General features: G+C 33.0%; 2 protein-coding genes across 2 annotated transcripts; both read left to right on the top strand.

Moving 5' to 3' along the window:
• The first annotated feature begins 722 nt into the window (after nucleotides 1-722).
• Nucleotides 723-11,184, top strand: LOC134283059 (src kinase-associated phosphoprotein 2-like). The gene is made up of 7 exons (XM_062765501.1): nucleotides 723-841; nucleotides 3,222-3,374; nucleotides 9,192-9,272; nucleotides 9,448-9,522; nucleotides 9,598-9,818; nucleotides 9,945-10,035; nucleotides 10,332-11,184. Exons 1-7 carry the CDS (start codon nucleotides 802-804, stop codon nucleotides 10,970-10,972), a joined length of 1,302 nt encoding a protein of 433 aa, XP_062621485.1. The 5' UTR covers nucleotides 723-801; the 3' UTR covers nucleotides 10,973-11,184.
• On the top strand, nucleotides 3,989-5,200 carry LOC134283060 (ras-like GTP-binding protein rhoA). Its single transcript, XM_062765502.1, has one exon. It carries the CDS (start codon nucleotides 4,225-4,227, stop codon nucleotides 4,852-4,854), a length of 630 nt encoding a protein of 209 aa, XP_062621486.1. The 5' UTR covers nucleotides 3,989-4,224; the 3' UTR covers nucleotides 4,855-5,200.
• Nucleotides 11,185-12,700: the final 1,516 nt, after the last annotated feature.

Below are 12,700 nucleotides of genomic sequence, written 5' to 3'. Positions count from 1 at the left end.
ACTAGCTAGGACACAGAAAGCAGGGGACCACAATTCTTTGAATTTGCTAGGTTGTTGTTTTTTTGTTTGTGTTTTTGGATTCACTGACTATTAACCAGATGTTTTGATACAAAAAAGGTACTTAATTGTTTTAAAAAATCTAAATGAATTGGAATGATATTTTAAAAAAATTCTTGCTTTATATAATGCGATATATTGATATGATTTTTTAAAAATCCAAAAATTGAATCAGTATAACCCTGTTTGATGAATGCACACATATTGGGGAAAAGTTTTTAAAACTGATCGTATGATAAAGGATTATCTACCTTTTTCTGCAGAATTCTGTCTCGATTTTTTTATTAAAAAATATCTTCATACTTGTAAAGTCAATACAACAAATTTGTATGAATGATTGTTGATTTGTAACAAAGTTCTAATGTTTTGCTTAGTTGCAGATGACTTTAATATATAAAACATACTCTGCAGCTTGATGACCTGTTAAGGAGTCTGAAAGGGGGTGTAAATTGTTTTGTTCAATTATTCTATATGCATTATAAAATAATATGAAATAAATATTTTAATTGGACTTTTCTTATGTTATATTTTTTATAATCACATTTACCCCAAGTTGTCAATTTCTTTAAATATCTGATTTCAAAGAATATATAGTGTGTGCCAGAAAGATATGTTGTAGCATGAACGCCTTCTGTTTTAGTCGGGTTCGAGATCCCCAAAAAACGAAAAATGTAAACAAGGAAGTAGAAAAAGTCAGTTTCTTCCTGGTTTCTGGCATGATTTTTATCACTTTCCTCTAGAAAAATGACGACCATTTACGAAACCTTTAAGGAATTTCTAATTGGTAAGCATTGTGAAATATCCCACAAAGTAATTAACTGAATTAAGCTAATATATAATGATTACTCGTGCTAATTTTTGTAGATGATAAAAGTTTCGCGAGTTACACCAAAAGGCTAATAAATGTTGACTGCATTGCATGATGTCTTGGAATTCTGGTGAATCCCATCGTCGCAAACCACGGTCAAAATGTACGATCCTCTCCCATTCTGGAGACAGCTTTATGCGGGCTCCGGACCGTGGCTTGAGACGATGGGTGAATCCCGGCAACTGGGGATTACTCCATTCAAAAATGAAAATAAATGGAGATAACGAACACTATACAAGCTCAAAAGTCAATTTTAAAAAATACAAATCAGTAGCAGAGCAAACACAGTCCTCTAAAACATCAGTGGTGGGATCAGGTGTCATGGAGGAGTGAGCTTCCCTTGTCAAACGACCACACCCACTGTGTGTTACTTATTATATGATCGTGAAATGATGGGAAAATCCATGGAATAGGATAAAATTTATTTCCAAATAAATACCCCCAATGGGCATAATCATAAAATAATCACAGCTAACATATAAAAATGTCGGTCAGCATTTGACTTAATGATAGACTGTTATAGCTAACAAATTAAGTCATTGTATAGACATATAACTTGTGAAACGATGACTTTAAACGAGATTAATATATTTCTGTTTCATCAACTTGTTTGTCAGTAACTTACCTCATTTTAGAAATAGTGCATACCTAGAGCATGCTCTTGCGTATCGAATCAACTGAGAGGTATAAACGCCATATGCAGGTGATAAAGGTATGATATTAAAATTTACTGGCAACAAAGTTATTTTAACCGTCGTATACAATTCATATCAATGAAAAGTATCAACAAGTATCGAGCAATTAGAGTTTTATTATGATTGACAATGCATGATTATGTTCATCAACTTCTTGCTTCTTTTAGGCTAAATATTGCCCAGCTTTGATGTTACATGTATGTATATCTAGTACATAATTTGTCCAAAATATCAGACGTTTTCCAGATCCTTTTTTTTTTTTACGATTTTGATATTTTAAAATATTGATATATTGTAAAATATCAAAACTTTAAAAAAAAAAAAAAAAAAAAAAAAAAATAAGACCTGTTAAACGTCAGATATTTCAGAATATTATACTTTCATGTAAATTACTTGAACCTGATTCGTCGAGAAACATTTGTTAAAAAGCACTATTACCCGCTGAATAATGAAGCCACGCCCTCCTGCGTAGCAACAGTCAACATTGCTTGACGACGGGTGGTATTCCAAAAAATAGCGACTGCACAGAATTTATGCGCGCACGGTTCACTATTATAAATATGTATTTGTATAAAACATTCAGTATAATATAATAAATATTGCATGTAGTTGAGTGTAACATTGAAAATTTTCACCCCTCGAAAACCATTGTCAACCTCGGCTGCGCCTCGGTTGACAATGGTTTTCTTGGGGTGAAAATTTTCAATGTTACACTCAACTACATGCAATATTTATATAATAGAGCTTTTTAATGAATGAAAACAAGAAATGATATAGGTCAGTTCGTATCTTGACACACAGGTAAAAATATTGATGTTTCTTTTTTTTTCCTGTATCGAATATTGACACTTCCCTCTTTACATACTACCCACGGATACATCATGACCAGGTGGAAATTCGGGCTTTTTCCCAGGCTTTCAAAAAAAGGCCATACGGGGAGGGTATAGAAGGAACACTTCTTACCTAAACAAGATTTTTTTTTTTCATAGAAAAACACGTTTCCTTTTGTCTCTGATGTATTTAGCAGCTTTTTCAGTAATTTTTAAGAAAAAGATCTAGAAACATTTATTTTAAATATATTGATAATGAACATTTGTTCTTTTAGCAAAATAACTTTGAAGATTTGTTTTTCAAAAAGGGGTATTTACATAAAATTAAGGCCCTTTTATTTCAAGAAAAAATACCGAAAACAAGATTAGCTGTTGAAAGGAATTATGTCAGCTGAACTCACGTATCCCTAGCAATTATTTTGAAAGTTGTATGCATTTTAACTACACTTGCTTACGTTGACATAAAAAGTACAACTCTGTTTTATTTAATGATGACATTAGATGGACAAGGAAAGGAAATCATCTGAAATCCAAGTCAAATCAGCCCCCCCCCCCCCCTTCCCGATTCCCCGCGGTCCTGGTCAATAACTCGTACTTAATGTTCATTAGTCAAGGAAGTTCAAAATATGAAGACTCTTGTGCCATAATTTTGGAATAGGCTTGACTAATCTATTAATTAAATGTGATTTACTGTGATTAAACAGCTAATTAAAATTTAACCCCCTCTCTCTTTCTCCACCATTATATATAACGCATGTATCTTGACTGCAGATGTGGAGAAGTTTCTAGTAGAAACTATTAAGAAAGAATCCTTGTCAAAGTCCTCCAAGGATCACAAACAGACAATCCTTGACAAGATAGGGAGACTGAGGGACGAATTCCCCCAACTAACCCCGGAAAAACCAATCGATGACACCAAATCAGGTAAAGCTTACACACATCGATACATAATCACATAAATCTGTTTACTTCTATAACTTGAATTAATTAGAGACTTGGTTTGAATTTTTACCCAGTCTGAATTTCTGTGTAACTTTCACTTACAAACTTCATTCGTAAATAACGGAGCACATATTATATATTAGCTATATAAAAAAAAAAAAACAAAGTGGCACTTAGATGCAGTGTACTGTTAAGTTGTATCAGCCGTATAAAATTGTATGCTGCTGTTAGTCTAAGCCCTGATAATTTTGAGGTTGAAATAAAAAAAAATATGTAAGTACTGTAGATGTTATAACATTCGTTAAACTTTTTGATGCAATTTATGATGTTTACTCTTGTATATAAAATATAGTGTGGACATAAAAGAGCAAAAATAAAGATTTTTTTTTAAATTAAAAATAAAAGGTAATTAAAAAATTCAGTCATCAAAGTACAATATTATGAAAGGATTATTTAACTTTAAAAAAAAAATTAAGTATTAATTCCTGCAGGAATTGTTTAAAAATTATACTTTATTGATTTATTAAAATGTGTGAAATTCTTATAGATAATTCTAATGGTTCAGATTTATGTATCAAGCTGATTTTTGTTTGTCTTAAATACAAACTTGAATTGCGTACATCACCAGTTACCGTACAAGTACAGTGTACTACTTTACATGAACTCGAAATAGATAGGTCATATATATACAAACGATTGACACACCTGTAAGGTTTCAAAATAACCAGCCAATCACGGGGCATTTAAATTTGGAATGCTAAATATAGAACAGGGCAACACAGGTATATAAGCCTAACAGCGGTTAGCAATTGCATAAACAAATAGTCAGCAGATGTCTTTGTGTTGTTTGCGACCCAAGAAAGAATTTTCCGAAGTTGGAATGGCGGAAGTCAGGAAGAAACTGGTGATCGTTGGGGATGGATCTACGGGAAAAACGTGTTTATTGATGGTGTTCAGTCGGGATCAGTTCCCTGACGTGTACATTCCTACAGTGTTCGAGACCTATGTTGCAGACATTGAAGTGGACAATAAACAAGTGGAGCTGGCGCTGTGGGACACGGCGGGTCAGGAGGACTACGACCGACTCCGCCCTCTGTCCTATCCCGATACTGACGTCATTCTTATGTGTTACTCTATAGACAACCCCGACAGTCTGGTCAATATCAGGGAGAAGTGGACCCCCGAGGTCAAACATTTCTGTCCCAACGTACCCATCGTTCTGGTGGGAAATAAAAAAGACACCCGAACTGACCCGGAAGTTATTAAGGAACTGGAGCTGGAGAAGAAGGAGCCAGTGAAAGCCCAGGAAGGACAGGCTATTTCGGAACAAATCCGCGCTTTTGCGTTTATTGAGTGTTCCGCGAAAACGCAGGAAGGTGTTCGGAAAGTGTTCGAGACGGCCACGCGAGCGGCTCTACAAGTCAAGAAGAAAAGGAGAATCAAAAAGTGTAAAATATTTTGACATGATGTATTTTTTATTTAGTTTTAAAAACTTTCAGACTGTGATAGAATTTGCAGCAATTTCTGTGATATTTTTGTTTTGTATTTAACACTGAAAAACATGAATGTGTTCATAGAAAATTATAACGAAATTCACAAAGTGGTGCAATGTAGTCAAAGTAATTTTCATCTACCAGGTATTCCATCATTGATAATCTGTTAATGTAATTAATTTATTTTAATATTTATTTATTCATTTGTATGACTTGAGTGACTTGTTTTTGCAAGACTAGTGCATTTGTACATGTATGTTAACACGTCTTTAATTTTAACACACATGTAAAACGTATTTTTCATGAATGATAGATTTATTTCTATGTGGATATTAATTAAATAATAAACCAAAAAAGTATTGATGTTTTATTCAATTTTCATTTTAAAAGTGACGACAAGAAAATATTGACCTCTCCCTAGATTAAACAAAAATGTTGATATCACAGATTTAAATTTTAGTATCACAGATTTAAATTTTAGTAAAGAAGTTTGAAGAAAGTACAGTAAAACCTTGTTAGCTAGCCCTTACCAAAATACTCACCTTCTGGCAACATCATCGGGCATTATTGCCGCGATATTGTATCAACATTCTGGCAATACATTGCAGCAATATTGCGGCAATTAAATATTTAACAAAAAAGTGTTAATGTTTTTATATTGCAAATATTCGGCAATACTTTAAAAGTATGTAAATTAGATTTGCAGCAATATTGCCAGAAAGATGTTGCGGCAATGTTGCTGCAAAGCAATTGCAGTACATGTATTATTTCAGGTTTTACTGCAGCAATATTGGGGCAACACTGCAGTACTATAACTATATAAATTGGTATTAATAGAAAAATTATCTATCAGTCTAACAATTAACAAATTGTGCTGAGGAACATAAAAATCAATAGTATAATTGGCTACAGAGTCAGTAAGAAATAGCTACTTAAGCTTATACTATTCTTTGAAAAGATAGAAAAAATTTTGTTGAAAAAAGATGTGTTTTTGAAACAAGCGGCAACAAAGTTTGAAAAACCATTATTAGAATATATGTTACAGTCAAAGTCACAAGGTCATTGATCTTGGTGTCATTTGAAAGAACTTAATTAGTGGATTATGCATCCTAAATATGAAGTCTCTATCTCTTATAGTTCAAAATTATGGTGGAGGTTTAAAAAGGCTATTTTTAGCATATAGATCACAGCAGAGTTTACAAGGTCATTGACCTTGGTGTCATTTGAAAGAGCATAATTAGTGGAGAATGCATACAAATTTAAGGTTGCCATCTGTCATGGTTCAAAAGTTATGTCAAAGGTTCAAAAAATCTATTTTAAGCATATGGGTCACATCCAAGGTTCTTGTCAAAGACCTTGGTGTCATTTTAAAGACCTAAATTAGTTGAGTATGCATACTAAATATATAGTCTCTATTTCTCAAGGTTTTTAAATTATGGTGAACATTCAATAAAAAAAACCCTATTTTTAGCATATAGGTCACAGTCAAGGTCACAAGGTCATTGACCTTGGTGTCATTTGAAAGGACTTAATAAGTGGAGTATGCATACCAAATATGAAGTCTCTATCTCTCATTGGTTCAAAAGTTATCACTTATGGCAAAGGTTAAAGTTTACAAACAGACAGGACAAAAACAATATGCGCCCAAATCTATTTGGGCACATAAAAATGTGTATATAAAAAATATTAATATGCCACGGTGAAATGTCCAGCAACTCTGCATTATTTTTCAAATAACCTTAATTAGCTGCCTATATCAATAATGTATAATATATAGCTTGTTTGTAATTTCCAACATATATCATTATTTTCTTGCTGGTATTCAAATTTATGCAATAAATTAATTATATATGTTGAACTTCATGCATTTAATTGATTAACATGCATTCATCTTTTCCTGCAACAACGATATATATTAGACATACAAGTATAGTATACATGCATCACAAACACCAGTTGAAATACATATAATTCTTCTTATTTTATCTCCATACAATCATTCATCTAAAAAAATATGGTTTTGACTTACCAAGTTTGATATATCATGAAAACAGAGTATTATAATTCTTTCAAACGGCATGCATTGGAAACTGCTGAAATTCTTTTTTCTGGCTATTCCACATTATTCAGTCTTACTAGTCATCATGTCTAATCCTATTGTACACAATTAACAACTCCAATTAACTTGATACCATTCAATAATGAAGCAAAACATGCTTGCCTTTGAATTCCCTCCATTTTATTTAAAAAGAGGAAGTATATGACTGAGCATGCTCACAATTGCCTAATGGGTAATCCTAGATCTTCTGGCGACATTCTGGCAATACTGCCAGTAAGTTTTTTTCTGAGTATTGCCAGAATGTAAAGGTTGCCGCTAGCGGTGATATTTCACTAACCCAAAAAGCTTGTTTCTGGTGACAAAAATGTGTTGCAATGTTTTCAATATAGTATTGCTGCAATTTTTAAAGGGCTAGAATTTGATTGGACCAAAGGAAAACTACAAAATATTTGGGGTTTGAGATTTCAAGAGTAAAATACTTATAGAGTGAGTGTTTGGGACCCTAAAATAACTTACACATAACCATGGTATTGAAATTTAATACTGTATTTTTATTTAACCTCAACAAAATTGATTGAGAAGAGCTTATATGTTATACCCTCTTATTGTTGTCAGCCTTTCACACTTAAGTTTTTGGAGCAGATTTCTTTAAATTAAAGTACTCAATGTATGCCCTATATCAATCAGAGATGCATGGAAGATGCTTCTAGTATGTTTTATTGTACCACAAGATGCTGCAATTTCATGAATGATCATTTTTGGATAAGAGTGGGTGTCATTTCCAAGTACATTTTAACTATAAGCCCTATACTGAACTTACTTCAGGCTTGCTTATGCTTGTGATTTCACTTGCCTATTTTGGAAGAGTTTCAAGTATTAATTCTTAAGCCTTCTGTTGACTTTCATATTGATGCTGCATAAAGTTGCTTTGGATTTTTTATTTTTCATCTTGTTTTTTGGATGTAACTTACACCTCTACCAAGAAAACCTTACATGGATGATCAACAAGGGATTAAACTTACTTCAGATGTTGGATTTCAGTATTTGGAATGTGCAAGCCATATTAGACTAAGATTGCATGTGCCTTACTTATTATTAAAATAATATTTATTGAGATAAGCTTTGTGATCTTTGATTACCTATGCTTAAACATTATGTGTAATATCTAAAGATACTGCTGCTCACGGCACCTTAAGAAAACGGTGGACCTACAGATTGTCTTTCCTGGGTAAGCTGTGAGGCTGAAGGACCAGGGTTATTTATTTTTTTCATATTTTTATTTTAAAGGAATGTTGTAACAGTGGTTGGCTTATATATATTTCTTTTAAAGAAATTGAGGAACATGAAATAAAAGCCCTTAATAAGAGTTTCTTAATTTGATAAAAAGGAATCAGGCACTTTCTTCTTTTTTAGCATTTCAGCAGCGGGGCCTAATTAATCTACCTGCATATATGGGGTTATGAATTTCATAGGGCTGGAAGAAGGTTCATTTCAAATGTGCAAACTGATATCTTGCTTAATTACCACAATTCAATATTTCTCTATATTCCTAACATGAGGCATAACATTTTATCTTAAAGATATGATTATATTTATAACTGCATGTTTTTTTTTTTTTTTTATGTTTGTATGATTTATTGTGTATGGAACTTAAATAAAAAAGATTTATGTTCATCAGGGGAGAATTGCTGCTGTTGAGTATCACAATGTATAACGTAATATGTTTATGGAGGAGTGGTTAAAATTCCTCTGCTAGGAGAGATGATTTTGCAATTAAATTCCACTTATATCCATCATAAAATTTAAATCTTCAGCCAAATATGCTCCATACCAAGTTTACATTCTGTTGAAAATTGGACATCATTTTAGAAAAAAATCTTTTTTGCATGAGAGGGTTTCATCTCTCACAATGCATTTTGTGGTTCAGGGGACATATAAATCACTATTATATTTCTCAACACTCATAAAATTTCAATTAATTAAAAAATAAAAAATACTGTTTGTTTTAATTAGTTTTATAATAATTAAAAGGAATTATCTACATCAGGACTATTCTCAGTGAAACTCTAAATAACAATGTAATTGCAATCATCTCACTCAAAATATAATAGTAGTTGTATTATTATGCATGTAAATGAATCCATTCAATAGCAAATGTACAAAAAAGTATTTTTCAATTCCTTTTCAAAACAGAGATGGTCACTTGGAGTTTTATGCTCATCTAACTCCCCTGTTTGTATTTCACAGGTGACCTGAGTTTTACAGATGAATCCACAAGAACAGGAGGAAGTTCTAACGCTGAGGATGAGGACCAGTACGGAGATGCAAGTAAGAATGGCTGCTTTGTAAAATTGTGGACAGGAAAAAAAATAATAAAGTCAAACATGAATCATCTTTGAAAGGCAAATGAAGCTATTTACTTAAAAATCATTCATGTTAGATTGAGCATCTGGTCTCTTTGACCTACAGTTTTGATGTACATGTATTGGTTTTGTCATTTTAGACATCCCAGCTATTCCTGCCCAGGACCTAACAGACACATTCAAATGTGGATTCCTGGATAAAAAACAAAAGAAAGGTGAATTGCTTTATCTACTATTATGGCTCCATAATATTGTTCTGTTTTTATAACATGATAATTCTCTTTGACCAGGAAAACTGTTATTCAGTGGTCCTAAGCTACAGAAGAGATGGTGTGCCATTAAGAACAACATTTTCTATTACTATGAATCTGCCAAGGAGCGTAAGCAGCATGGAGCATTTTACTTGAATGGTTATACTGTGGAGGATGCCCCTGACGTCGTGGACAAAAAAGACGCCGCTCGACGGGATCTCGGATTCCAATTGGTCTGTCCCGCGAAAAGAACATACCAGGTAAAAGTTCTGATTTTCATTAACCCCCAAATATGTGGTTTATATGAAAAAATGTTTTCATTTATTTTAAAAAATTGTGTTTCTTGGTTTGGAGCTGAATTAATTTAAATGCTTGTTTTTTATTAGTTTGTGGCTCAGTCTAAGGAAGACTATGAAGATTGGAAGGTTGCCATAATGAAAGGAGCTCTTAGTGCATCCTCCAAGGATAATATACTGAGTAAGATACAGAGATACACATTCATTTTAAAAATATGAATTACTGGAGGTTTTAAAAGTTTACTTAATGTTTAAAAGAAAAAAGTGATACATGTATACATACATGTACATTGTACATGTAAAGAAAATTTCTAAGACAAAAATAAACATAAAAATTAAACAGAAAAAAATATGCATAACAAATTCCAGAAAATTTTTTGTTAAAATAAGACTATGACTTGAATTCAGTGGATTTATCTTTTTTTTTTTGGAAAAATATCCTTTATATAACACAATTTCCCATTAAATGTTTGACAGATGATGATGAGCCAGGAGAGGTGTATGAAGACGTGGACAATGCAGACAATGTTGACGCCGCCCCAGAGGAATTGTATGATGACACCCTGGAAGAGCCAGAACCTTCCCCCAAACCCGTCAGCAGAGGTCCCCCCTCCATTCCCCGCCCACCTCCCCCGGACGAGCCCACCTGTGATGAGATTTACGATGATACCGTCAACCCAGAGGATGCTCAAGAGGAATATGATGATTGCTTAACAGGTCAACAACCACCCCCCACTCCTTCTAGATCCTTACCTGAAATACCTGGATCCAAGAAGCCTCTCCCTGCTGTTCCTCCTACCCCACCCCCATCCACACACAAGCCCCACCCCAGCAATCCAGCGCCAAGTATTCCGACGACAGAAGTGCCAAAAGAGACCAAGCCCGCGAAAAACGCAGAACCCCAGATTCCACCCGATCAGGATTACGAGAACATGTTCTTGGGTAAATATGACTGCAGTGCTGATCGCAATAATGAACTGGCCTTCAAACGCGGAGATAAACTGTACGTCATCAGTCGAAAGTATGATGACAAAAGCTGGTGGGTGGCAGAACTCAATGGAAAATTTGGTCTGGTGCCAAAAAATTATCTTACCCCGGCTTATGAACTGGCCAGATGAAATGTTAGAGGAATTCTGACATTTGAGAATTATTTTAATTCCCATGTTGTTGATTTCATGACTTGTTTTTTGCAAGCTTTATTTACATTTACTTGTGCAATACTGTTGTAATAATAATTAAAAATAATATAAAAATTATTATATTTAAATCATGTATCTATTTAATACAATATTTTGTACAGAATTTTTTATTTAATAAAGAAAGCAATTTTTTGTGGTGTTAAATTGTTTTTGATAGCATTTAGAGCAAATGTTATGAAATATTTCATGTAATTGTTACCTTCAATATCAGGTCTTTTCCAAACCTCTAAACATAACAAAGCTTTATTCAAAGAAATTTAATTTATTTCATACACAGTTTAAAGTAAAATAACAAATATTCAAATTCTACTTTAAAGTATTACTGCTGTAAGTTCCTTATTGTTAAAAATATATGAAATGTACTCACTGTGACAAAGCACTGAATATGTTTCCTCGACCTCAACAAAATGTGACACTTTTTATTGTGTTTATGTACAGATTGCAAAATAGCACAATTAGGGATTGGCTGAGTATAACACGTTATATGAAACAGAAAGATTAAAATCTGCACATTTAACATGGCACACAAATACCCCTGCCATTGACTAGAAACTGGAAATATACATGGAATGTAATGATTGTATATGAATACTATTTTAATGATAAAGTGTACAATTGTTTGAAAAAAATATTCAGCACTGAAAAATATTTAAAGCCTAATTCAAACAGAAATATGATATTTTGAAAGAACCAGAACCAAAATATACCCAGGCTAATATATTCAAATGAATAGAAGCACCACTATATTTATCTAGAAATGTCGACAAATAGAACACCTTAATTAGCATCATATATATATGTAATGTATATTCAGCAGCTCAAATATTTAATAAAAATTATTACAGTATATCCCCAGTTCCAGCTAGGATGTGTTTATGATAAGACACGTTCTTCTAGTATGTAAATAATTCAAATATTAAATAAAAATTATTATAACAGTGAAAAATAAAAACATTCCATATCATACAGTATTCTTTTTAGTTTAACTTTTACAAGTTTACATGTATACAAACTGGTTATTTGGATTTTTTTACTCTTCTACAATGTAATAATATCATTTGTATGTTGATGTAGTCTACCTGTAAACTACGCTATACTGAAATCAGACCAAATTTCAACTAGAACTGTCCAAACGGGACAAAATACCCCCTGCTGGGTTTTTCAGAAGTAAGTTTTTCCTTGATAAAGATATGTATCAAACATGAATTATGAAATTTTTCTTCCAGTGACCTTGAACTTCCCCAAATGACCTTGGGTCAAGGTCATGACACACCCTTGGGCCATTAGCAATCTTTATGTGAAATGAGAACCTACAAAGTTTATCCATAAGAAAGATATGGACCAGACACGAATTATGAAATTTTTCTTCCAGTGACCTTGAACTTCCCCAAATGACCTTGGATCAAGGTCATGACACATCCTTGGATCATGGGCAATCTTTGTGTGAAAGGAGAATCTACCAAGTTTATCCATAAGAAAGATATGGACAGGACACGAATTATGAAATTTTTCTTCCGGTGACCTTGAACTTCCCCAAATGACCTTGGGTCAGGGTCATGACACACCCTTGGGTCATGGGCAATCTTTTTGTGAAATGAGAACCTACCAAGTTTATCCATAAGAAAGATATGGACCGGACACGAAATA

Source organism: Saccostrea cucullata, unplaced genomic scaffold, assembly GCF_032062105.1.
Source record: "Saccostrea cucullata isolate Sc308-1 unplaced genomic scaffold, CSIRO_AGI_Scuc_v1 ctg88, whole genome shotgun sequence".
Lineage (NCBI taxonomy): Eukaryota > Metazoa > Mollusca > Bivalvia > Ostreida > Ostreidae > Saccostrea > Saccostrea cuccullata.
This window is presented reverse-complemented; position numbering and strand designations above follow the sequence as displayed.